Source organism: Caenorhabditis briggsae (assembly GCF_000004555.2).
Source record: "Caenorhabditis briggsae complete genome, chrI, whole genome shotgun sequence".
NCBI classification, from domain to species: domain Eukaryota; kingdom Metazoa; phylum Nematoda; class Chromadorea; order Rhabditida; family Rhabditidae; genus Caenorhabditis; species Caenorhabditis briggsae.
Window position 1 is genome coordinate 9,259,254 of NC_013489.2, and position 26,157 is coordinate 9,285,410.

Sequence of the window (26,157 nt, forward strand, 5' to 3'; positions counted from 1 at the left end):
AATTTGCGGGGTCTCCACTTTCTGCGTGAACCACCCAGAATCCTTGGTCTCAGTCCTGCAAATTATGAGACCACACTGAAACTGAGGACAGTTGGCTGGCTTCAAGTTGCGAAACAGTTCCATCCGGGTTCTCAGCGTGTTTATCATTGTTCATAAAAACCGGCGGATGTTTCCCGTTTCGCACTTCTCGCAAGAAATTCATCTGTACCAGTTCGGGAAAAAATTCAACTTTTGCGAGAAGTGCGAAACAAGAAACAGCCAGCGTTCACTAAAATGTAGGCCCGGCAGATTCCGGTGGAAATTGTCAGGAGCCGGGAGGCAGTGTTTTTTTGGAACGGCTTGTAAATGCGCGCAAACGCGAGAAACCATAATGCTACAGTAAAACTACCATTGGTCTAGACGCGAAAACTTTAAATTAAACTGACGAGTCGCTACTCAGAGGAACGTACATTCTATCGGACAAAGTGCGAGAGACAAATAAATAATTTCAAAAAAAAAAAACGTTCCGGAAAAAACACAATTCGAACTGTTACTATAGCTACCGATGATAATTACAATTCCTCAGATAAATATTACATCTAAAGATTCGAATCCATCCAAAAGATTTTTGAAATCTGACAACTATCAACATAAAGATATTAATAAAAGTTCAATAAAAACTTTTGTCTGGACCAAGACATCGAGATATTTAAGATGACATGAACAGTTTATTATAAAGAAAATAATTTTATCATAGTGATGAATTGTTCGAATTTGAATAGCAGGAAGCAGTACAGAAAGACAAATAATAACAGTAAAACTTTGAAATGATGAACAATTGTTTGATATAGTGAAAGGATGCATATTCTAAGATACTTGACCGTCTCAGGTCTTTGGCTTGTTGAAGTCTTACATTTTCTTCACTCGCGAGCCTGCAAGTTAGCGATTTTCGTACTGGGAATGTTTCGTTGGATGCTCCATGCAGCCGAAAGGAGAAAACTCACTTTCTTTGTGGGCGGACCCGATCCCGATGGTTCCGAAGATTCGCTTCCTTGGTTTCCTCTGAGCTGGGCCAATCTTTCCTGTCTCTGGGCTTCACGTTGTCTTTGGATTTCAGATCTCGCTGGAGTTGGATCGGGATCCATCAGAGCCGCCATACGGTTTCTGTTGGGTAGAACTCTTGTGGTTCCTTTCGCTTCGACTTGGAACTTTTGTTGATTTCGTTCAATATCTAAAAATCAAAACTGAAATAAAACGTTGAGAAATAAATATCACCTTGGCGATCTTTAGCAGAGCAGCTAAAATCTCGGGATGGGGCTGGCGAACGATAATTCACTGAACTTCTTCGATGTCTAGTCATCTCTCTCGGTTTTTGGATCGCTAGCGAATGCGTTCTGAAATAATATCTATCATTCTGAAATAATGTAGACAGCGCGGAAAGAAAGCTCGATTTTTGAAAGCTGTTTCGACAGAATCGACAGAATCGCTAGTTTCTCGGCGGTCCCAACTAACCCAGCACTATCATTATTTTCTTCTCTGATAGATGAACTGGCACGGCTTCTATGACTGTTGCGCTCCGCCTCGCTCGATGTCGGTTCAGAACGGTTCGGGGTTACATCTACCACATCCGGTGATGGGGGTCTACCCCATCCAGAACCCCCACGCGATCTTGATCGATTTGCCGATGACGTTGTACATTGTCTTTCGGATTCTGAGTTTTAAAAGTATATGCTGAATACAGTGGGGTGAATAGAAACCTTTCGGTGATCGACTATAATGAGACGATTTGGAGCGAGATTGGAATGTTGGAGTAGGTCTTGGCTGGTAGTTAAAATTCGCTGGAACTCGCATTTGACCAGTGGAATAGTTTGGTCTGAGCGGCGTTGAAATTTGTGGCAAGGGTCGATTGTAATTCATTCGAGAACCCATGGGGTCGGTGTTGCCTCCTGTGCGAGAAGCATCTCGTCGAAAAGAGAAATTTGATTGATTTTGCTGGGAATATGAATTTCCGATATTCCAGTTTCTGCCACCATATCCCATCTGATCCGAACTCATATCTACTCGCGATAGCGCGCGCGACTGAGGACGACGATATGATCCTTCTGAAGGTGGACCGCGAGACATGGCTCGAGAAAATAAACGCATGGGCGGAGCTTCCTGAATAGGTGGTAGCAAGTCATCGTCGTAGCCGGGTGTTCCGGGTACTCTTCGACTTGTTGATTGGGCCCTCGTCATTCTTTCTTGAGCTTCCTTGTATTCCTCATATTCTTCTTTTTCAACCATTACAATGAACACATTTTTTCCTCTCCAGGCGTCAACACAAGAATGCCTGGATGGAATATACGCGATCATGTGCTCTGGTCCTGCGCCGCAAAACCTGTTGCCCGTAGTATTATGAGTATAGATTTCCGTTTGATCGTAGATCTCTTTACCGCACAGATTGCAAGTGTATACATGGATTTTCCTGAATTAACAAGCAGTGTATTAGAAGACGTGTGGAAACCTACATGTGTCGTGACAGATGGACGGTTACTTCAGAAAGCGTACCAACAAAACCGCAGTATCCTGCGATTGGTTTCGGATAGATGCATCGAAAGAATAATTTACTCGTTGCGTAGTCCAGTCCTCTGAAATTTTGTATTCGAATTTGTCACTTTTTCTTTGATAACCTTATTTTCTTCAAAGCGTTCCCGTCTATATTCGCATTCATTTCGAAGTCACTGTGCAGCGACTATGACTTCGCACGAAGAATTCGTAGCGGCAGGGTGTTTAAAGATAAAAAAAAGTAAAATTCATTCACTATTAAATCACAGCGCCTGTCACATAAATCTTGAACCTACCGTATCACTTTGTAAAGGCGCAACACTAAAATACATCGCAACGATATGAAAAAAATACCTAAGCGCCTTTAAGAAATGTTACGGTACGAGCTACAAAAAAAAACTTTTTGTCTTTAAAGCCATCTCAGCACTTTCAAACAGCGGCGAAAAAGGGCTTTTTCAGAAAACGGGGGTGTTTTATATTTGCTAATTTCGCTTATCAATTTGAGGACTATGTTTTAGAGATATTTAAAGAAGAATGCGAAAAAGGTAAGAAGAAATTACCAATAATATTAGAACTATTTAGAAATCGTTCTAATATTATCGGGAAATGGCAGGACTAAACGAATTGTTTGGAGTAATTTTATGCCAAGATTCTGAATGAAGTGAGCAAATTTCAAACTTATATGGATACGAAAATTTGGTTTTACCGAGAAAGGAACGTGTCTGGTCAAAAAATTCATGGAATATTCTATATACTGCAGAAGTTTTCTAAGTGTAAGTAGCTAAACAACACCGGTAATTTGGTAACTCATATTATCTTTTTCCAGCAAAATGTCCCTAAATATAGTGAGTCTTCCTTAAAAACGTCGAGATTTTACAAGTCACTTTGATGCCATACTTTGTCTGAAGATTTCGAAGCGCGCATATATTGCTTGATAACGTCCCATCAAATGAAGATGTAGGTGATATTAACCCTATTTACGCTAATTTTATGTTTTTCAGAGGAAGAAGACAAATGATTGATTGTGGGAGATGGAAAGTTCGAACAGAATTATGCCGCAAAGAGCTGTAGTCCGATCAACAGGCTGCTAAATAATTGAACTTTCATTAAAATTTCAATAAATCTTTTTTTAGTCATTCTACTTGATTTTGTGTTTTTTTTTCAATGGAATAAAGTCGAAATGCAAAGAAAAGGGGCGGGCAAGCGCGCTCGAGGGCATCTCCAAAACTTAGGAAACAGTGTGACAACTTAGTTCCGCCAGAGTTTCGCCACCGCTTCGCCGCTGTTTCCTAAATTGAAAGTGCTGAGATAGTGACTTAGCCGATGATAATTAGGTTATACATTAGATTCAAAAATGTAAGAAAATAAGCACCAAGTGTTGTGCGTGACAGTTTTCCGAATTACGACAATGCGTATTCAAATGAATCATATTTCTCATTTTTTTTATCAGACCTTTCCTTCTTTTTCCGAGATTTTCTGGTGTTTTTATGTCTGTGATATATCGGAGGAAACTTTGCTTTGTAAACTTTATTCTCAAGACAACAATATCAACAACAACAACAATTAAAAAATCATTTAAATTAAATCAAACAAAAAAAAACTTTAGAACAGCTCAAACTTTGCTCTTGGTCATCTTTCTCATCTTCTTTTTTGACTTTGAAACTTTCACAGAACTGCTACCTGCTTCGAGTTTTTCTTTTTTCTCATATGCAGCCTTTGCCATTTTCTGTTTCCGGACTTGCTCTATAACCGTAGCAATCTTTTGGCGTTTCGGAGCTCGCTTCAGCATTTCTTTTTTTCTGTCTCTGAAAACAACAAGTGTGCACATAAGTATATAAAGTGAAATTTTCACCTTGAAACTTTCTTCATCTCCATCAAGTATTCAGGGACGTCAAAGCCAGATTGGCGAATTACTGTCGCGATGGACTTGATATATTTCATGTCAGTATCGGTGAAGTAGGTAACAGCGTGTCCAGTTTTTCCTGCTCGACCAGTTCTTCCAACTCGGTGAATGTAACTGATGATAGAAGTTGGCAAGTCGTAATTAATCACAAGCCCAACATCGGATAAATCAAGACCTCTGCCGAGCAATTCTGTACATACAAGAACCCAAATTTCTCCGTTACGGAATCTTTCCATTGTGTCATCTCTCTCTTTGTCGCTTTTACCACTGTTAATCGAATCAACTTTGAGATTCGAATCGATTGCAGATAACAACTTCACTAATTGTACAGCTCGATCTTTACTTTGAACAAAAACCAAAGCCGGTGGACGAAATGCAGTTCGAAGCAAATTCCGGATTGCAACCTTCTTTCCATCCTCAGTTCCACAGTAGGTCAGCTCTTGTTTTACACTTGTGTTGGAGGAATTTCTTTCACCAACACAAACCATTCCAATATTCTCGATATTGTCTTTACACCTGGAAAAATTGCTATACGGCAAAACAATGAGATACATTATCTACCATTTCTCAACTTCATGGGAGAATGTGGCGCTGAAAAATGCTACACGAGTACATTTCGCGTCGCATGCTTTGTAGATGGCACCCAACTGATTTCGGAAACACTTTTCTTGGCCTTCAATGACTTCGAACAAGCGATCTGATTCATCAACCACAAGCCATCTCAAAAGAGAAGTATCGATCTTGTCAAGATGAAAAACAATGCGATTTGGGGTGGAAACTAGAATATCAGCATGAGTGATATCTGTTTCTTCTCCACTGAAATTAGCAACAGAGATGGAAGTTCCGGAACAATACTTAACAAACTCGGTATATGTCTGAAATTTGAGAAATGAGCAAGGAGTCAAGGAAAATGAATAATACCTGTGCTGCGAGTTCTCTTGTAGGTTCCAAAACAATAGCGAGAAGTTTTGAGGATTTTGAATAATCTGCACGTCGCTTCAAACCCAAAATCTCATCAATTACTGGGAGAGCAAACGCTAATGTCTTTCCAGATCCTTCAAAATTAAAAAATGAAACAGTTGCCCTCTCAGAGAGACACAAACCGGTTGGAGCACTAGCAAGAATATTCTTTCTTCCCATCATAAAAGGAATGGCCTGCATCTGAATTGGTGATGGTTGTCGGATATCATTCTCACTAAGATGAGTCAATAAGGATGGTGATAAACTGGAATCGTTGAAACGAAGAAAGATGTCCGGAAGTTGATATCCCCAAGTGAAAATTCGATTCGTCCGTCGGATGTCGTCCAGCTGCAAAGGGTTATAACATCAGGAACATGTAGAAGAGTTTATTAGTACCAATTTCTGCATTTTCTTCTCTACATCACCAACTGCTTCTTCCGCTTCACTTTCAGAATCATTCTCCGAATCATATCCACGTTTTCTTGATGATAGAATTTGAATGGATGCTGAAAATACACTATTTCAACTATTCGATACATTTAGCTCATATTCTTCTAATTGGGTTCATGAGCATAAAATGTTTCATTGTTTTAATTTAGCAATTTTTCAAATGTTAATTTTTCGGAATACGGACGAAAAAACCCGGAATCAAGAATAAGAATTCCGGACATCTCTGAGAGGTTCAAAATTATGAAAAATGTCACCCTCATGAATAATAATTTTACCTTGCTTCGAAACTTTCTTAACTACTTTCTTCTTCTGTTTCGTTTCAACTTTTCCTATCATTTTCTCTCGAAGTTCATCGAATTTTCGAAACGAGTCTTCTGTGATTGTGGATAATTCCTTAGAATCATTATTGAGCTTCTTCTTTTGCGGAGGGCCTTTTTTGATACCAAAGGATAGGGTTCTGAATGCCAAAGACATCTGGAAAAAAACATTGAATTCCACAAACTCGTGTGCCATTGAGATACTGTATATGAATCATAACATTTCAAATCATATAAAAATAGAATCAGGTCTGAATGGATTTATTTGACAATAGGTTTCAAGTTTAGCTCATTGAATAGCGAGAAGAAACAAGCTAGAGAAAGCAATCGAATTGTAGGAAACGGAATAGAGTTAACGGAATGACGAGATAAATTAGGAACATCTCAAACTTGAAATTCGAGAGAGCTGTGAGATTTAATCGAATTGACAACGTTGATGGTGCCTTCCAAAATGAGTTGACACACTTGCGAACTCATTTCGTCAGCAATCGAGGCCATTGCTGGTTTTGTACACTCCGTGCTCGAAAGAATACGAGATCCAATAAGAAGGTCAGCTGTGACGAGATCTAATTGCTGCGACCATCCTTCCAGTTTTTTAGCGTTTTGAATCAATGACATATTCACTGATTCTAGCTGAGTGGAGAGACCTAAATGCTTCTTATGAATGATAAGAAGAGGAAGACAAGATCATACCTTTAAGATTATGTGCACCGCCTGCAATTCCAGATTTGATTTTCAGAAGCCGTCGTTCGACAGATTTCGCGTAGCATTCATCTGCCGGCACTCCGTTGAACCGAATTTCATCTCCATCGTCGTTCACGGCCATATTACATGACAGAATACTTTCGATCAGTGCGTTGATTGCACAATCGTTCACATCTACACAATATTGAGAGAATCTGAAAAAAAATACTGTAGGAAGACAATGTTGACTCCAACCAACGTATGCCTGAATGCCACAAAGCGATCAATGTGAATTTCGACTTTCTGATTGACCTTCTTGACGTACCACTTCATCATACAGGCGTTCGTCGCCGCTTTTATCATTTGCTCGCCAGTTAAATGATGTGGAGTCTGTAAAACAAAATCGGTGTTAAACTATCTAATTTAGTAGTATGACACTCTATTTCTCAGTGCATAGCTCGTAGCATACATGTTCGAGCCAGAGATGTCCGGAATGACTTTTTTGAGAAACGGAATAAAACAATTTTCTCGGAATCCGGAATCCGGACAAATAAAAATTTCCCGGAATTAGGAATCCCGAATACGGAATGAAACTAATTTTTGGGAATCCGAAATCTGGAATCCGGAATGAAAAAAAAGGACGGAATTCGGAATAGGGAATCCAGAATCCGGACATCTCTGGTACGAGCCTCGTAGAACGTTTTAAAGGGTAGAATTCAATTGGAGAGTGACGTTTTATTATTCGACTCCATTTTTCACCATAAGTTACCTGGGCCAATGAAGATTTCAACTGTTCGAGTCTTTCATTGAATGCTTCACTGTTAGCCGGTTCGGGAGACTTTTCAATTTTCGGGCATCTGAATTTTAGTGTTTAGAAAAATTTGCTTTGCCCAGACGCTCACTTGGCTTCCTCCGATGCTCCTTCCAAATCGGAAGGCTTCACTGCTTGTCTCTTCTTCGCTACAGATGCTTTTACGTAGTTTCCAGACTTTGTACGATCCTGAATAAAAACTTAAAGTGTGAAATTTAGTGATCACTACTAACTTTTGATGCGGCAATTCCAGCGCCCATGGTTTGAATTTTTTGCATTAGAGATTCGGAATACTCGCAGCCAAGCAGTTTCACATTGATGAATAGCTGAGAGAGACATTGTAATTGAATTCTGAAAAAAAACAACTTTTAAAAAAAGTTTAGGGTTTATGTGTAAGATGAAGAAAGACACCAACTTTGGATAGTCGTCATAGTGTGCCAACATGAACGCTCTCCGAAGCTCCCAAGCGTCGTCACTCTCCCAAACCTTCTTTTCTGCTTCAACGTCTTCTAGCTTTCCCATCTGAAATCTTGAGAAGGATAGTGGATCGACCACTGAGAAATTTAGGTATCGTTAGCATAGGAAGAAAGCGTTATCATTCTCAATAACATAATTCCATATTACGGTTTATTACTGTACAATGACGAAAAGTGGTAGAATTTTGGTTAAAAAGATGCATGATTGATTACCAGAAAACAAAAAGAAAAACAAGGAAAAATGAAAAAACGCTCAGAACAGAAATCGTAGAATAGTGAATGATATGAGAAATCGAGATCATAGTGATTAAGACACAGAATCAAGTTCTACGAGGCAAACTGTAGTGATGAACAGAGCGATAAGGATTATTGAAACCAGCGCGAAGACGAATCCGTAATTCATAGCCATCATAAACCAGATGATGAGGAAAATGGACTGATAGCTGGCAAAGTACTGAAAAATCTTGATTTCAATGAATATACATGTAAACGGTCCACGAACCCTGAGACGGAGTAAAGGAGGAGACCTTACAATCCTAGCTGAATAGGCTGGAACCGTTGCATTCGGATCAAGATTTGGGACTGGTGGGTACATAACTTTGCGCACAATTGATCCGATCACTGGAAAGCATAACATGAATTAATTAAATAAATATTTCTGTAAGTTACAAGTTCGCTCCGAGTAGTGTGATCCGATACTTTTCACGAGAGAAAACTCATTGAGTTTCTGAGCTAAAGCCGTTGTGAATCGAACAGCGAGGCCGAGTTCGTAACTTCTAATCGGTCCTTTAGGATCGTCTTTGGCACATTTCGAGAAATCGAAACGTCTAAAAATTGAGAGATGTATACAGAGATGTATACAGTATACTGATGATATGAAACTAATATACAAACCTTTCGCGATTCAAAACTTGTCGTTGCCCAATTGGAGTGAGAAGCATATGATTCGATGGAGCGTCGATGAAATGATCAGGAATCCCAAGGCCAGATTTCGGAGTCTCATTGAGAAGAGATGTGCATCTAATGAAGACAATTACTGGTGAATGTTATTGTCATTTTCTTACTTTTCTGTGGATCCATTGAATGCTTGATTTGATGTGCCGGGTACATCAGTCACATCCATTTCCTGCACCAAATGAGTTCCAACATACGAATCGCTGTCCTTCATGAGTGCTAAGAGGTCATTACAAATCCGTTGGCATGATTGGACTTTCATGGATTCCCCACTATGAAACAACATATTCCAGAAGCCAGAATGTGCCTGAAACAAAAATAAACCATTTGATTGGCCATTTCATTTTATCCAACTTCCTGTTCCTGTCGAATTGTAGCCATGTTCAATCTAACAACGACTTGCATATGTTCTAATAGCTCGAGGCAATGTGGCTGAATGTCCAGCTGAATATGACGGAGCAGTAGAGTTTGGGGTTCTTTCCAGGAAAATTCGACTACAGCCCGCAAGGATGGAATCAGTTCTTCGCCAATTTCGAATGCCGAGAACCTTTTGATGACCTTCCCAAGAATTATTTCATAAAACTCGACGTTCTGCTCAAAGAATTGTCTGTATTTAGCAGCAGGTGGGAAGTCAGATGGATCAGACATATTATGATAGCGCCATGGACGGGCATAAGTCAGCCAGCACACTAGAAATACAAAATACTGAAAAATTTTCGTTAGGAATACTTACTAATAATGTCTCGGAAGACAGTACTGGTTGGTACTTGTGTGATGGAGCTTTTGAAGAAATCAAAGAGTGGCATTTTGAATGGAGCAGACGTCATCAGATCTAGTTTCCAGTTATCGACTTCGGGATCACCGGTGTTAAATTGACAGAAGACGTGGAACTGTTTTAGAAGAAATCTGAAAAAGAAAATTGATTTGTTTTCAGATGTTTTATAGCAATTACCGAATCAAGAGCAACTTGTTGGCGTTTGTAAACTGGGCAGTTGTACAAGACTTGGTGATGAAGCCGCAGAAGTTCTGAACCAGGCGAGGTTGAAAACTGACATTAGACACGGACATCATTTGACTGCGATCTTCTGAAACTTCAGAAAGGCTTTGATAAAGATTTTATAATAGCGATCCGTACCAATACTAATTCGATTGACAAGTGGAGAATCTGCCCGGAACAGTTGAAGTGGTGTTCGAATAGTTTGATGCGTTGTTTTCGGCGGGTGTGGAACTGACATGGATGTGGAAGTTGACTCGTCACAAGGCAACATTCTGGTGACGTATTGAGAAACAGCCGAGAACAAAACTGAATCCTTTGCTGGATCAGTTGGCTGAAAATATTTGTTAATCAACAGCGGAATAGTCGGACTCAAAATTACCGCAGCAGAAACATCACATTGATTCAGAATACTGTCCCATAGGTCCGTACACAATTGATCGTCCTCAAGAACAGTTTCGAAGAACAAGGAGTTTCCGTTTACAAGAGATTGAATGTGAGCATATGGGGAATCTTGATAATGCTGTGGAATCAATGGAGGAAGAATGGAACAGAGATCGATATGGGGGTTGCGAAAAAGTCTCTGAAAAATTGCAAAGTTCGAACTTTTCGTAATTCATCTCGTTTACATGAATAATCATCTTTGCGACAGAAACATTCCGTTCAGTTGAAATAATATTGGAACTAATCTCTCGGCAAATTGCAACAACATCGTCTACAGGAGACGTTTCTGCAGGAGACTGCCTGTATTGTTGGAACATTCCTGAAACAACAGTTAGCGAATGCGGTGTTCTCTCAAATCGTCAAAATAAGAAGGGTTAATTGACCATGATAATCGTTTCTTGAGCTATCCGATAGGGTAATGTAAAATTAAAACAATAACATTTATTTATATTAGGAATGCAATAAATTAGGTAAAAAATTGACTTAGATGCAGTGAAAGGCATTCGTTGAGATAGAAAAGACAGCACATCAACGTCTGTAGGTAACCTTCTCTCTTCTTCTATCCATCTTCTTTTGTTTCTTATCATCGACGTCTTCCGAATCCGATCCTGCTGTTAACCATGGAAAGAGGAATCCCATGACGAATTTATAAGTGGCAGCTGCTGGGAACGCGAGAAGGAGAAGGAAACCGTAAGTCGAGTAAAGAGAAACAACCTGGAATTTCAGAGATAGAATGAACGCTTTAGCGAGAATTAAATCCGACCTGAGTGATGACCGTCAGAATTATAGCATCTTTGCAATACTCTCCAAAGGCTTCTGGATCGTTCAAATCTGCACCTGCATCAAGGACATGCCCCTTCTCGTCTAGTCTTGCCTCTGTGACGTATTTATGAATAAAAAAGAATTTCGAAATATACTTACTGGCTAAGGACTTCATGAAAAGTATCGCTGCGATTTGAATCAAAGCAGATAGAGCGAAGAAAATGTAGTCCGATGATGAACATTGACTGAGAAACATACAAGAAGAGTAGTAAACTGCCATGCTGACAGTACTGGCCACACTATATGTGGTAACTGTTTTCTGATTTTCCTCATAGATTTCTTTTTGTCCTTTAGTAGCTTGCTTAACCATCTGAAATCAGCTAATCATTAGAACAACTAATGTCGTAGAGGTTTTTTCATGTAGAAGCGGAGAGTGAACAACCGATAGGATATAAAATACAATAGTAACAATCAATGATACTAAAACTTCATTTTGGTTTCATGACAAGCTTACGGGATAGTTTGAATTCACAAAACGAAACCACGAAAAAAGAGGAACGAACACCGATTGGAAAAAAAATGGAAGAATCAGGAAAAGTAGTTTTTGACGAAAAGTGTGCAAAATTGTAATATGAGAAAATGAATAATTGGAGTTCAACTGGTAGAAGAGCAATTAGTTGTTATGCAATGAGAGCCGGAAAATTTCGTTTCCGATGAAGAATGATCCTTGGTTGTTCGGGCGGAGAATGAAGACTTGAGAGAACGGGTTGATTGGATCTTCGTCGGTCTGAAAACAAGAATATAATAGTTTTCTCTAGACTGATTAAAAGTGGGGAGACATGAAACAAATAATGTTCTCGAAACTCCTCTTAAATATGCCCCTCGAGGAGTTGAACTTGCGGGAGCGAGGATTGAGGGTGCGGCGCCGCTACCGACTGAGCCACGCGGGCAAGGAGAAAGCGGCCACCCGATTGCACACATAAAGGCGAGGACGACAGCTGTACGCAACATTAAGCGTTGTACACCGTCACGGTAGAATGCATACCCTAACTCCAAAAAACTTCCGAAAAATCTCCTGTCCCCCCCCCCCCACTTTAAGCTATTAAGCTATACCTTGAGTTGTCCGAGAACCATAACTTGAATCGACCCATCGTAGAGCGGTTGAGAGTCGATGACAGTGATGGCCCGTTGAATTGTCGTGAACCCAAGAGTCTGAAGAATATACAAATTTCTATATTCAAGTATGTATCCTGCTCACAGTGAACTTTTCGAGAATCGCTGCACGTCCTCTGGCTTGCTGTCCCTCGAAAGTCATGTAAGAGTTATCCGGATCATATAAATCAGAAAGGCCTGAGAATTCGAAAGCATTTCGACACTCTTCCAGATATAATAATTTTACCTTGAGCTCGTGCAGCTCCATCTGGAACGTCGAACAAGGAGTAGTAGTGACCGATGAAGGCATTGGCGACGTTAGCGTAGTCCTGGTTGAAACTCATCGCTGCAAAATGTGAAAATTGCTAAAATAGGGATAGTCAGATAAGAAAGTAAAATCGTTCCTAAAAATAACCGTATGAAGATTGTAAAAAAAGAGTTTGAAGACAACAATGATATACTTTCCAAACTATTCAAGTTTGCGATCGATGAAAAAAATTTGGGTTTTCATAAACTAGAAACAATACTAGAACTAGAAAGAAATTTCGTATTTTCTCGTTTTCATCATGTTGTTATATAGTAAAAGCATCAGGACGCCACCACTCTATGGATTTCGAAAAGAAAAATTCGAAATTGACTAAAACCATGATTTTTTGGGTATTTGAACAGAAAACTGAACGGCAAAAAAAGACAGCGCGCGGGGAAAATTTTGTAGCATTATTCAGCGGAGCGCGTTTGCTGTTAGATCAATGAGAGAGCATACAAAACCGAGAGAGTGGCAGAGAAGGTTATGTGGCATCGTTGCCTACGGGAACACAAGAGACGATGAGAAAAATGGCTGTTTGGATCTGCCAACCTCACTCTTAGCTCGCCAAAATAGAATATAAGGCTGGTGAAGAACAATATACACTCGCATTCTTATTCTTATTCAAGTCACACTTATCCAAAAATGAGACCCTGAAATTGTTCCTATTCTATAATAAGAAAACTTTCCCATAATAAGAAACCTTTCCCAAAAAATTTCCTTTCTTTTATATCCTTCTACCTTTTCTTCTCCTTCTCCACATAGAACTAATAAGAAAAAACAGAATCTAGTCTGGACAGATGTATGTGGTTCAATAATGTGACCTTTTATATTCAATTCGAAGCTTTTTTATAACCCCTTGTCACAAATCAATCCTTCTTTTGTTACCATAGTTACGAAAGTGTTCATCAAGCAGAACAAAAATGATGAAAAAAGAATACGAATCCCCTTTTGTACCAATTGGGTTCGATTTTAATTGAAATAGTGTGTTTAAAAACTGAATTATGTTTCCCAGAAAGATGATATGGAAGTTTTAGGAAAATGTATATTACCCTCTTTGGAGCTCTTGAACTATGATAATACATTTTTTTTTATATTGCGTTTTGCTGAGATTATTAAATAGAGAAAACCATTTTCTTTGTTTTTGGAAAGTAGGTATGTATGAAACTAGTCATTCCAATTGAAGAACATTTAATACATAATCCGCTCTCTCAAACAACATATTGGTTTCTTCATGTAATCACGAGACAAATATTGCCTCGAACTTTTCTTTTTTCCTCCTTTTTTGTTCTGACTAGGTAAGCTTGAAAAAGAATCACCATACTTTGCTTCAAAATTCCATTTTTAAAAACTTTCTAGAACTTTTTCCAAACGTTTTTAATTATCCTAATCCTAAGTCATCAACCATAGAGTATTTTCAAGTTAGGTCAGAATACATAGTCAAAAAATGCTTTGAAGATGGATCACTCAATTGTCTCCCCTCAAATATATTCAAAGATCAAATCATTGGATCTGATTGCTGAACACCACTTTTCAAAAAACCCGTTTCATGAATATAAATATGAGCTATTATTTTGACTAGACTTTTTTGGAGTGATTAGTTTGTTTTCAGTATAAGGCATATCTGTTTTGAATTATTAATCTGGGAATTTTGATTAAGATTTTTTTTCGTAGTCTAATAGTTTGTAATGGAATGTTTCTTCCTTGGATTATATATATATATACATATACCAGCCTGTTTGCCGCGCCGCCGGCGCTTCAAACAGCTGGAATTAACCTTTTTCTTCTACTGTTCGTCGCTTCGCGACTCACTCTTCTTTAAATGTCACGTCAAATAATATTAATTTTCAAGATTTTCGAAATTTGTGGACAAACTGACAGAGAAACAAAGAGACGAAACTTCATTTATTTATTATAAGAATGATGACTAGCGTCCTCGGCCTACGGCCGACTCCGCTAGGCGCAACCGGGTAGCCATAGAGATTTTTAGCAACCGGGTAGCCATAGAGATTTTCTAACGATTGAAAAAAAAATCAGCCAAAACGGACCGGAATTGACCTAGTTACGATTCTTCAAAAAAATTTCTACAAAATTTCTACGAAATGTCGAAAATGGGGGTACGTGATACCTACTCGATTTAAAGGAAGAAGGTAGCGGATATTTTAAGATGGTTCATTCATTATCTACGTTATACCGTAAACAATTAAAGAGAAAGCAACCCTATACTTTCACTGTGAGCTCAACTGTTTGGATTTCTATAAGATGTATAGAATTCTGAAAACTGGTAAAATAATTTTTATGGTATCATAAAAACTCTAATTGTTTGCAAATGACTGATATCTTTTACAAAAATTAAATTTATAATTCCGTTCTTTCTCTAATAGAATTCCACAGAAGTTATCAACTTTGAGCTCAATTCTCGATTCCTGTAAAAGATATAAAACATTTGTCAACTGATAAATTATTCATCATAATATCCCCAACATTTTATTAAAGAACCAATTTTTGATATCTTCTAAAGGAACAGAGATAACTGACTATGAGCTTGAAGTTGACGTCTAGGAGGGTATATTTTAGAGGAAATATCGGATGGCGTTCAATAAGATCTTTTACGGTATACTCTGAAAACATAACACAAGTTTTATAATCTTTTCAAGATTTCCTTTTAGTAAAAACATTAATTATATTCCACATCTATTCATACAGTGCATTCAATAAGAGCCCCCCTCGATTTTAAGGGTTCCGGGAAAAGTGAAAATGATATGAAAAATCTGTGAACGCCATTCGATTTAGAATACAAAATAACCCCGGGAACAAATTTTCATGCCTCTTGCACTTTCTGTACTCGAGTTATTAAATGTCACTTTTGTAACCGTTCAATAAGGATAGGACCACCCTAGAAAATGAAAAACCACAAAAATTTTAGGGTACAAATGTGAACTTTTTTTCGTTGGAAATTGTTAAAATAGTCTCAAAATAGCCTATTTTGAAAGTTCAGACAAAAATTGATCCCTCTCATCAAGTTTTAGAAAAAATTATTTTCGGACATTTTTGTCATCTTTTGGTTTTTGGAATAAATCAAGGATAACTTTGCTCCCGGGTAAAATTTTGAGCTGAAACTTATAGAAAATAATGCTGCAGTAGTCTGAATTGTCTACTGAGAGTTGTTATGCTGTTTTGAGCCGTTTTTGTAATTTAACATGGATCGAAATTTCCGAAATTGACCTTGAAGTTCGGTGATTCTGATTTTTGTTGAAAATCTAGATTTTACTGTGTTAACTTATTTTTCTGTACAAAATAACACTTTTGATATCGATTTTAATCACTTAGAACACCGTTCGAACATTTTAGACAGATTTGAAAATTTTCCAATTGGGCATATTGGGCAATTGGGCATATCAGTACAAAACTCGAGCTCAATTTTGAGCCACCATAGCTCAAAAGTGCCTTGAACACTCACAACATGATCATGATAATTCGAAACATGTTTCCAACTAATTTCAGCTCAAAAGTTTACCCAGGAGCAAAGTTATCCGCGATTTATTTCAAAAACCCAATAAATGACGAAAATGTCCGAAAATTATTTTTTCAAAAACTCGATGAGAGGAATCGATTTTTATCTAAACTTTCAAAATAGGCTATTTTGAGACTATTTTAACAATTTCCAACGAAAAAAAGTTCATTTGTAGGTCCTATCCTTATTGAACGTTGACAAAAGTGACATTTGGGTATAACTCGAGTACAGAAAGTTCAAGAGACATGAAAATTTGTTCCCGGGGGTTATTTTGTATTCTAAATCGAATGGCGTTCACAGATTTTTCATATCATTTTTATTTTTTCCGGAACCCTCAAAATCGAGGGGGGGTCCTATCCTTATTGAACGTATTGTATCATCCTACAGTAATCTTTTCGGTTCAAGATGTGAATACGGCACAGTTTATCAAAACAACTCACGAGATCTAGAGATTACTGTACTTTGAGAATTAGAATGACTCTCAACTCTGAACTTCAAACAAAAAGACATTCTCTAATTTGAAGTTAAAGCGCAGAAGACATTGATATTCCTGTTTTTGCTATCTAATTGAATTGGTTCTATTTGATATCCGTTTTAAACTTATTTGAGATAGTAGAGAAACGTGAGCCTCAGCCAAGGTCAAACCATCTTCGTCTTTTATCTCTTTTCGACATCTCAGAAAACGGTCAATTTTGTTTTTGGCATACTTGTAAAATTCCGGGCCGGCCCGCCAAAGCCCGGGCCGGGCTTGAGGAAATTTTCAAGGCCCGGCCCGGAAGGCCCGGTGTCAAAAATTCTGTATTTTTGAGCCAAATTTTGAGCTCTCAATATAATTTTTTCCATTTTTTTTTTCGTATTTCGGATTGTTTGTCTGTCTGATCAAAAAAGATCGAAAAAAAATTTTTTGGTCGAAAAAAATCACATAAGGGTCCCCCCTTATGTGTTTTTTGAAAATTTCGAAACTAGTGAAATGACGGGCCGGGCCTCCGAAATTCCGGAAAAAGCCCGGCCCGTTACAAGTATGGTTTTTGGTTTTTCTTCCCATTTTGACCATAAGGTTGCATTGTATTTCTTTGATTTTTTTCAGTTGTTTGATTTACTTTCCTGATTGAAAAAAATTTGCTAGTTTTGGAAAATTGTTTTTCATTTTCATGACTGCTAGTTGGCCGCAGAAGGAGAACTGACGGGTCGTCGACGTGCCGTTGACGGAAAATTGGAACCTTTTTATAAAACCGACTTGAAAGTTAAGATTGCAAATTTGCCTGAAAACTATATTTGCTTCCATAAAATCATAGAATGATGATATAAGCAATTTTTTCTCACATCGAACCAATTCAAAATTTAAGTTGTTGAACAACTGCTTAATGACAGTCGAAGGGCGCTGACCGTTCGATGACAGGCGGTTGACGGACCAAATTTTTACTGAATGAGAAATTTGATGAAAATTCTTTATTCTAAGTTCTTTATTCTATTTTCAATTGCCCAAAAACTTTTCTGAAACCTTTCTAAATTACGTTCCATTTTTTTCTTCGGAAGTCTTTTTCGAGGACAACATCTTTCAATTCGTTTCTTTTAATTCTTGATGATTCCTAAAGAAGTTTTAACTCATAAATACATTTTCAGAAAAACAATGGCTGGTCCATCTTCCAGAGCCAATGGGGCACCAGTTGCGAAGGATTTGTATCTTGAGATGGCAGATCCCAGAATCCAAACCATGGCAAGATTGGTCGTGCCGGAAACTTCATGTACCCTTGGAGACGTAAGTTTTTTGAAAAAAAACCTAAAAATATCTTTGAGTTACAAATAACACAAAAAAAAGAGCTTACTCGACTGTTGTAGCAATTATAGAAATATAGACACTGATTAGTTAGAAAATTATTAGGTTGGCGGGAAAGTCTTTGTCACTTTTTCAATAGTTTATTTCTCAAAGAAAAAATAACCGAATAATTAATTATATTGTCCATCATTATCAACAACATGTCTCCAACGTTCTCTCAATTTATGGATTCCATTGCGGTAGAATCCAGCCGGGCGTGAGGCAAAGTATTGTTTGAGTGCCGCTTCGACCGCTCCACGGGAATTGAAGCTTCTTCCTTCGAAGGCACGTGTCATATCGCCAAATAACCAATAGTCGGAAGGAGCAAGATCAGGAGAATACGGGGGGTGAGGGAGAACATTCCATCCATATCCCATCAGCTCCTGCTTCACTTGTTTCGAAACATGTGGGCGAGCGTTATCATGTTGATAGTACACTTTCTTGTCTTTCAGGGCCGAACGGTCGACTGCTTTCTTGAGGTTTCGTAGTTGAGTAGTGTAGAGGTCTCCAGTTATTGTTTTGCCCTCGGGCAGAAGTTCCCAGTAGATGGGGCCGTCCACTCCCCACCACACAGAGAGCATAACTTTTTTCGGATGAAGGTCGGGTTTTGGGACATCCTGTGGGCTCTCTCCTTCTCCAACCCGCTGGGATTTCCTGTGGTGATTATCGTAGAAGACCCACTTCTCATCTCCGGTTATTAGCCGGTCCAGCCATCGATCGCCCGCGTGGAGAGTGAGAAGAGTAATCGAATCGTCGACTCGGCGGTCAAGGTTGGCTTGAGTCAGGTGATGAGGTATGAATCGACCAAAAAGTTTTCTCATTCCAAGAGACTTCAAACCTTCAAGGACTGTGCTATGGTGAACTCCGAATGTGACAGCTAGTTCACGGCTAGATTGAAATGGATCCGATTGCAATGCGTGCTTCAGCTTGTCCAAATCCAACTCACGGGGTCTCCCAGAGCGATCCTTTTCATCGAGCGAGAAGTCATCTTTTTCGAAACGATGGAACCAATTGCGAATAGTATTGTAGTGAGGGGCATGTGTGTTGTACACATTCTTCAAGAAAGTTTCCGAATCCTTCATCGTGGTGTGAGATAGGAAGAGGTAAATCAAAACATGTCTGATGTGAATAGCAGTGGGAACAAACATATCGTTTCAATTACAGATGAGGAGCAGGGAAGGAGATGGGGACTTGTTTATATGGAAGGTTCTTATCACCTTGTTATTCACTAGAGTCGATATCATACACAGCCTCCATATACGAGAACAGTGATTAAACAAACAGAGTGACAAAGACTTTCCCGCCAACCTAATACTGAATTTTTGATCGTTTCAAAAATATAACTAATTCAGACTCAAAAATAAAACTCTGATAGAAGGCCCCCTAACTTTTTGAGCCAATTTATCTTGCTTCCTGTTAAAATTCTCAAAAACTGGTAAACTGACACAGTGTTTTTGATATTAAAATAAACATTTTGTTAGTTGATAACTTTTTGATATTTGTTACAGAAAGCGATATATGGGCTCAAGGTGCAAGTAGAGAGTGTCCTTTTATTAGTGTGTTTACGGCAGTTATGAGTTGATGGATTGTTCTGAGAATGTTCAAGCAGCATAACAAATTAAAATAGAACTGCAGTTTTGAATTATAATTTTTTGTGAACAATAATCTCATTAGATATTGTGCTTTTCGCATTTGGGTTAGTTCATACAAAAAATTACCAACTACATAAATCAAACTCCCGTTTTCTTTAAAATAAGAGTGTCGTATTTTCTAATAGAAGCCTTCGCAAACTGACAATTTTGAGCTCATTTATCTTGATTCCTGTGAAAGACATAAAAAATGTGTCACCTGATAAAGTATTGGTGATATTATGACAAATAATTCATCAGTTTATAACTTTTTGATATCTTTCACAGGAAATGAGATAATTGAGCTCAAACTTGACGGTTCGGGTTGACTTCTATTAGAAGAAATACCTACTTGCAGTTTTTAAATATTAGTTTAACTGATTATTTGAAAGCAGCAAGCTGGTGCGCCTTCGGCACGATTCAATCCCGGTCACGTAAATCTATATTTTTTCAAGTTTTTCAAAAGTTGACAGATTGACATCGAGACGGACAAACGCCTCTGGCGTTTTATATATAAGGAATACCAAAATGCTACAATTTTTTGGACTATGCATAATTTGAAAAAAAACACTATTCGCAATAAAATGAGCTTCCTAGGTTTAACTTTATGATTTGTAATACCGTTGATCTTGTGATAGAATCTGTTCCAGATTTTTTTTGTTTTTAATCTTTCGAAGCTTTGTCAATTTCATTATGGTTGCTGATTACTTGCAGTTAAAACTATGTATCCGCGATAAAAGAGGTCATAAAATAGAATGACACTTCTTTCTGAAGCAAATTGATTCTATTACAGGATTTACGATAATTATTGTTAGAATTCTGAAGAGTTGTTCTTCTAAATTTCTTGGTTACTGTTGGTTATCTAATGGATCTTTTCAGAACACCGACGAATGGAACGGCCGCGCAGTTATTCACGTTTGGAGAATAATAGAAAATATAAAAAATCAGGACCTTTTTTATAAAGCCATCACTCAAGGTCCCATCGCCCGAAAGACATCTTGTGTACCGGCACGGAATGCGAAGCTTCCAGAGACCTACGGAAGGGTCGGATTGTTCAACTTGAGATTATTTCGATTCTCATGCCTCAAGGACGAGCGTCAAATCACAAATATCCGTAGTTGTAGACACAAATATGTTGCTCGTGGAGAAATAGTATGCCTGAATCCATATCACTATAATTTCTTGATACCAAAAAAGGAAAAAATGCCACCTATTATGGTAACCAGAGGACTCGATTATGGAGCACCACCAATTCGAATGAGATTTCCATTCAATGAACAAGAGCTCATGGAAAACATTCTTGTTGATGAAGAAGTTGATGTGCCAATTAGCAATGTTACATTGGAAGGAGACGAACTCGGGGTTAGTAAATATGAAGCGATGCTCTCTTATTCATCACACATACTTGATTTCAGGCATTCTTCAAAAATAAAGGTGACACGCTGACAATGGAACAAATGGAACAAGAGGAACAGGAAGAAGATGAGTCAACTCCAGTACCATCTCCTCAAAGAATGTCTTCCATGGATATCGAAGGAGAAGAGGAGCTGGAGTATTACAGATGCGGCAGTGACTCCCCTGGTGGAAGGTGGTTTTGAAAATCTTTTGATTCCTTATAATCTTAGTTTTCTAGTAATGCTCCAACGCCTCGTGCCTATGTCAACGACGGATATGGAGAAGATGAAGATATGGAAGGTGTAGAGGAGAAAAAGAAGAATGAGGAATCGACCAGCAATGAAACGAACCAACCAAATACTCCAATGGAAATACCACCATTGTTCCGATCAGCACCTTCCGAGATTGCCGAGTTTGCCCACAATGTGGAAACACATGCTTACGTCGAATATGAGGAAAATACACAATGGCTTGGATTGGCATACTACGAAGAAGGTGCTATTCAAGCAGCTGCCGTTTTCAGTGGTCAACATGCTCTCATTGATGGATATACATCAAGTGGAACACCAACGTAAATTTCCAAATTCTCTGAAAAACTCTTAAAAAAATCTTTTCCAGTCGCTTTTCTATTGGGTTTTACAACAGTTTGACTCGCCGTCAAAATATTTCTGTGGTTCGGAATGAAATGCAAAAGGGAATTCGTTTGTATCTTCTGGCTGGAGAGGTCTTCCTGGAGAACTTGAGTGCAGTTGGTGTATTCGTTCAATCCGTCAGTTCGAATCTCAGCCGGAAGTTCAGACCAAATACAGTCACGAAAGTTCGACCAGGGGGAACAATGAAGATCTTTGATCTGGCACAGTTTTCGAAAAGCTTAGCCCTAGCAGCTCAGAAAACTTACCAAGGTTGGTGAAAGATTGTGATAAACGAGATTAGTACAAATTCGCCTTTTATGTAATCAATGTGAGAGGGTCTTTTTGAATCTTCAACAAAAATCAAAAACGTTTTTTCAACTATTATTCTAGCCCAAAAAAATTGGAGATGTGGAAGAGAAACGCCGGGGTGGTCGAAGGTCCCACGACGACAACTACCGTAACCTTAAAGAAATCTTTATTTTCCGGATTAATTTTTCGTTTTCTGTAATTTTTTCCCAAAAAAGTAAACATTTTGATAGTGAAAAAATGATTGAGAACCCACGAAAAGCGAGAAACGAAAAACAAAAAATTTTAGGTTACTGTAGTTGTAGTTGTAGAACCTTCATCCACGGCAACCGGTGTTTCTCTTCCACAGCCCCGAATTTTTGTACCAGAATAATACTTTAAAACATTTTGATATGAATTCTTTTCATCATTACTGTTTCTACAAATATTTTTTTTTTCAGATGTGTCCAGCCTCAACAAACTTTGCACGATTCGGGTTGCCATGTCCGAGGGCTGGGGAGTAAAGTACCATCGTTCTACGGTGCTGAGCTCACCAGTCTGGTTCCAACTGTATCTGCACAATCCCATGGCTTGGATCGACAATGTTCTCAACTGTATGGGTGCTCCTGCTATATATTGCGATTCTCGAACATGAGTCTTGATCATCCCTCTCTTCCAGCCTAACTTTTTCCTTTTCTCCATCCAGTTCATCATTCCATCTTCCTACTTAAATGTCCCTTCTTCGTTTATTTATTCTCTTGAACCTGCCCTATTTGATTCTACTCTGTAATTCATTAGTTTCTTCAAACTTCAACTTTTTCTTGTGTCGTGAACCATCTCAATATTGTATCACAATGTCTTTTCTTTAAATGTTTTTTGTAATGCAGTTGAAATGAATAATACATTTTCGATGACTTTTTTATAGGTGTTTCAGATATTGAGGATATGCAGAATAGGACAGGAGCAACTTTATAACAAATTGGAAAGATTTTGGAAGAACTTTCAGTGGTCTCCTTTCTGGAATAAATTCAAATTAGATATTCAAGAAACACTGGCATCTCTGAGCACTATGCGTTTGAGAAAAAAGGACAAAGAGTCAAACAAAACAAAAAAGCGCACACACACACATTACTAAATTGGTTTTGCCTGAGCTCTTTTGAGCTTTTTTCCCTCCCTTCCACTCCACGTCTTCTCGTTTTTCCTTCCTCGAGGCGTACGTTGCTTTTATCCACTTCTTCGCGTTTACTCTCCTTCCACTGGCGTCTCTCAGTAATTCAAGTACTCTCTCATTTGGCTCCTTTTTTTTCAGAAGAAGAGCCGTTTCCATCACCGGGGCGAGGAAAAGGAGGATCGATGTAGTGGTGGTGGCTCTTCAAGCTTTTTTTTTAGTCACCAGTTCCTTTTTCTCTAAATTTGAATTTCAAATAGTCATACTTCTATTTTTCTAGTATGATTGTATTTCCAAGCTTTTCTCAAATTCAATGAGTGTATATTTAAGAGAGCCAGATAGTTATTTTTCATTCATTCGTTTTTGATTTTATGATAAGGAAAGCTTGTTGAGGGATTATGATAAGGATATCTTATGCTACAGTATCATTATTTCATTCGGCTAGCTACAGCATCATTATGTCATTTCGTGAATTTCTCAGAATTTGAAAAACTAAATTTCCCGATTTGTTTTTTGATTCTCAACACACGATTTGTCGAAAAGCAATCCAGAAAAAACCAAACATTTTTGGTTACTGTGGTTATTTCAAAGGCGCGAGGTGCCAAACTCCACTAATCGCTACAGTACTTCCAAGGCGCGCGATTTGAATCTGAATCGGCGGGAGAGTTTTTTCCGATTTTTTTCCGAAATTTCTTTCCGTAATTCTTCCTTGTTCTCGATTTCTTTTTCTCTATATGAAGAAATGTGTCCTTGTTCGTAAAAAATGCTTAAATTTGTCGTTTCTCCTTCGAAAACCCCAAAATTAATCGTATTCCCGGGCCCGCTTTCTCCCGGCTGTGTCCTCCTCGCTGTGCAAAAATTGTCTTTCGGAGAATTCATTTAGGTTTTTGTTTCCGTTCTAGCTCATTGGAGCATTTTATAATTTTGCCAACAGCTAAAAAGCTTTGCAAAAATAACTACTCTTCGTCCATTTTTTTTTTTCAATAAAATCTCCGACTTTATTATCCAACATCGCTGAATTAGTTAGTCATATGTTGAGAGTGTCATTTGTCAGCTAGTTGTTACAATTTTATAATTCGAAACTTCCTGTGCTTCCCATCCATCCGATGCTTCTAACATTCAAATTAGTCTCGCGCTCCTCGCATTTCTGATTTTTCATAAATAGCTGCCTCAATACGCACTTTTTTCTTTTTTCTTTGTGGAAGAGAGGCATTTTATCGGCCTCGTTTGTATCGGGAAATAAAATAGGAAACGGAAGATTGAAGCGAACGAAACGAAGGGAAAAAAATACTTCAATGTTTGCTTTTGTTTCTCCGTTCAAAATTTGCATTTTTGCATCGTTTATAAACGGTGTTGCGCTTGAAATCTCTAGTTCGAAATTCGAAAATTAATGAACATTCTCAAAAAATGCGATTTATACGGAATTAGGTCTATTGTAAAAATATTAAAGATCTTCTCTTTTTTCAAATTTCCTTCTTTCTCACTGTCTCATGAATTATTTCTCGTTGTTGAGAATGTAGGCGTCGCTGCGACGGAACCCCGGCGAAACGAAAAATGGGAGAATCGGACAAAAGGAGCATCCTAACAGAAAGGAGTTCGGTCTCATATCCGATTCTTCCGCAATTTTTTCGCACAACAAAAGACAAATGGGGAAGCGTATTGATAGGTTCTATGCCAGGTTGATTGGAAAGTTATCCGATTGCTACCAAGTTGTTCAATACCCAGTTTCATACAATTTTTCTTTCGCCATCCTTAGAATTACATAAATTACCTTCATTATCATGATAGTCATTACTAAAAGTTCGGTTCTAAGTTCTAATGAAAACAGAAAATAAAAAAAACTTTGACTACTTGTTTAGCTCTACAAGAACTCGTGAAACCTATAACGCAGCTGTATAAACACCTGTTTATTCGAGCTAAAAGTAAAAATCCGAATCTGGAAATTCAATTTATGTTTAGCATGAAGACGCTGTGGAAAAGAAACGGCGGCGGATGTAGCCGTAGGCCTTGGCAACTACAGTAACCTGAAAATATTTTATTAATTTTCCAAATTTTAGTGCGCTTTCATTCGATTTTTTCCCTACCGAAAATTATATTTTTCCGACTTGTTTGGGGGAAAAAATGATAAAAATCGACAAACGAGACAATGAATCTTGAAAATTTAAAAAAAAAAAAACATCAGGTCACTGTAGTTGTCATTGTGGTCTCTTCGGCCACGACCTCCGGTGTATTTTTCCACAGCTCCGATTTTTTGTGCCAGAATAATAACCCCATAAGTAACTGTACGCCTCCAGATTTATGAAATGAAGCGAGATGATGTTAGATGAATTATACAAGGATGAGCGCGGATATTGCTGTGATCTATTTCGCTTATTTGCTCAGAAAACTGATGCTTCCACTGTTGCTTGACTTTCAGATAACTATATAACAAGTAGTGAATTTCAAAAGTTTTAATTTTCACATCAAAGTACTGAAATTTCAAAAATTTTTGGGAGCCACGTGAATCTTTTGAATCTCCCAAAAGATGGACCGTTAAGTTTTTAGGAGCAACGTGTTTTTTCAAAAAATATAACAGAAATACCGTAAAACCTCTAATAGAACGAATTATGGGAATTCCGTTTGAAAAGAGCACGAAGCAGTGATTGCGCTTCTTGAGTCAAGAAATGTGGCATCGAGAGTTTTGCTCTGCAAATCGTTAATTTTCAGTCGTGTCGAAATAATTCAAACAAACTTGAGGATTTGATTCATAGTATCGTTTCTATCTCGTCCTTGGAATGGTAAGTGTCCAGTCAGCATCTCGAACTGTAAGAAGGATTTTACAGTGTTTCAAATAAAAATGACTAGAGGGTCGTACCATCAAAACACCTAACGACCAGAAATCAGCAGCCATCGAATGCCCTCGTCGATTGATAACTTCTGGAGCCATGTATTCTACTGTGCCACAAAAACTGTAAGTCTTCTTCTCGCTATCAATTGCTTCCTTGC

General features: G+C 38.2%; 8 protein-coding genes across 8 annotated transcripts in view; 1 reads left to right on the forward strand and 7 right to left on the reverse strand.

The window, feature by feature from the left end:
• The window catches only part of Cbr-snrp-27, a gene marked incomplete at both ends in the record, with an annotated part of 3,951 nt that extends 1,262 nt beyond the window's left edge, over positions 1 to 2,689 (reverse strand). Inside the window, 6 exons of the mRNA XM_002639989.2 lie at positions 935 to 1,210; positions 1,255 to 1,373; positions 1,492 to 1,690; positions 1,737 to 2,443; positions 2,487 to 2,606; positions 2,649 to 2,689. Coding sequence (XP_002640035.2) covers positions 935 to 1,210; positions 1,255 to 1,373; positions 1,492 to 1,690; positions 1,737 to 2,443; positions 2,487 to 2,606; positions 2,649 to 2,689 — 1,462 coding nt within the window. The remainder of the gene's footprint in view (positions 1 to 934; positions 1,211 to 1,254; positions 1,374 to 1,491; positions 1,691 to 1,736; positions 2,444 to 2,486; positions 2,607 to 2,648) is intronic.
• A 1,446-nt stretch (positions 2,690 to 4,135) lies between these two features.
• Positions 4,136 to 6,310, reverse strand: CBG12508 (the record flags this gene model as incomplete). The annotated part of the gene is made up of 6 exons (XM_045239785.1): positions 4,136 to 4,328; positions 4,376 to 4,942; positions 4,988 to 5,301; positions 5,348 to 5,734; positions 5,783 to 5,892; positions 6,112 to 6,310. 6 exons carry the CDS (start codon positions 6,308 to 6,310, stop codon positions 4,136 to 4,138), a joined length of 1,770 nt encoding a protein of 589 aa, XP_045094889.1.
• A 227-nt stretch (positions 6,311 to 6,537) lies between these two features.
• CBG12509 lies at positions 6,538 to 8,170 on the reverse strand (the record flags this gene model as incomplete). Its single annotated transcript, XM_002639991.1, has 7 exons — positions 6,538 to 6,800; positions 6,847 to 7,052; positions 7,097 to 7,227; positions 7,307 to 7,694; positions 7,740 to 7,837; positions 7,882 to 7,999; positions 8,064 to 8,170. 7 exons carry the CDS (start codon positions 8,168 to 8,170, stop codon positions 6,538 to 6,540), a joined length of 1,311 nt encoding a protein of 436 aa, XP_002640037.1.
• A 261-nt stretch (positions 8,171 to 8,431) lies between these two features.
• Positions 8,432 to 10,833, reverse strand: CBG12510 (the record flags this gene model as incomplete). The annotated part of the gene is made up of 10 exons (XM_045239795.1): positions 8,432 to 8,745; positions 8,794 to 8,951; positions 9,019 to 9,144; positions 9,189 to 9,385; positions 9,433 to 9,767; positions 9,812 to 9,984; positions 10,031 to 10,163; positions 10,214 to 10,406; positions 10,455 to 10,655; positions 10,702 to 10,833. 10 exons carry the CDS (start codon positions 10,831 to 10,833, stop codon positions 8,432 to 8,434), a joined length of 1,962 nt encoding a protein of 653 aa, XP_045094890.1.
• Positions 10,834 to 11,044: 211 nt separating this feature from the next.
• On the reverse strand, positions 11,045 to 11,648 carry CBG12511 (the record flags this gene model as incomplete). The annotated part of the gene is made up of 2 exons (XM_045239800.1): positions 11,045 to 11,230; positions 11,280 to 11,648. 2 exons carry the CDS (start codon positions 11,646 to 11,648, stop codon positions 11,045 to 11,047), a joined length of 555 nt encoding a protein of 184 aa, XP_045094891.1.
• Positions 11,649 to 11,951: 303 nt separating this feature from the next.
• Positions 11,952 to 12,774, reverse strand: Cbr-ran-4 (the record flags this gene model as incomplete). The annotated part of the gene is made up of 4 exons (XM_002639994.1): positions 11,952 to 12,065; positions 12,392 to 12,490; positions 12,537 to 12,628; positions 12,678 to 12,774. 4 exons carry the CDS (start codon positions 12,772 to 12,774, stop codon positions 11,952 to 11,954), a joined length of 402 nt encoding a protein of 133 aa, XP_002640040.1.
• Positions 12,775 to 17,878: 5,104 nt separating this feature from the next.
• Positions 17,879 to 23,819, forward strand: Cbr-daf-8 (the record flags this gene model as incomplete). The annotated part of the gene is made up of 9 exons (XM_045239809.1): positions 17,879 to 18,007; positions 20,572 to 21,054; positions 21,108 to 21,280; positions 21,326 to 21,658; positions 21,706 to 21,989; positions 22,110 to 22,140; positions 22,466 to 22,659; positions 23,156 to 23,190; positions 23,724 to 23,819. The coding sequence occupies 9 exons, from the start codon at positions 17,879 to 17,881 to the stop codon at positions 23,817 to 23,819; spliced, it is 1,758 nt and encodes a 585-aa protein (XP_045094892.1).
• A 1,944-nt stretch (positions 23,820 to 25,763) lies between these two features.
• CBG25344 lies at positions 25,764 to 26,098 on the reverse strand (the record flags this gene model as incomplete). Its single annotated transcript, XM_045239814.1, has 3 exons — positions 25,764 to 25,857; positions 25,904 to 25,974; positions 26,027 to 26,098. 3 exons carry the CDS (start codon positions 26,096 to 26,098, stop codon positions 25,764 to 25,766), a joined length of 237 nt encoding a protein of 78 aa, XP_045099299.1.
• Between the last annotated feature and the right edge of the window lie 59 nt (positions 26,099 to 26,157).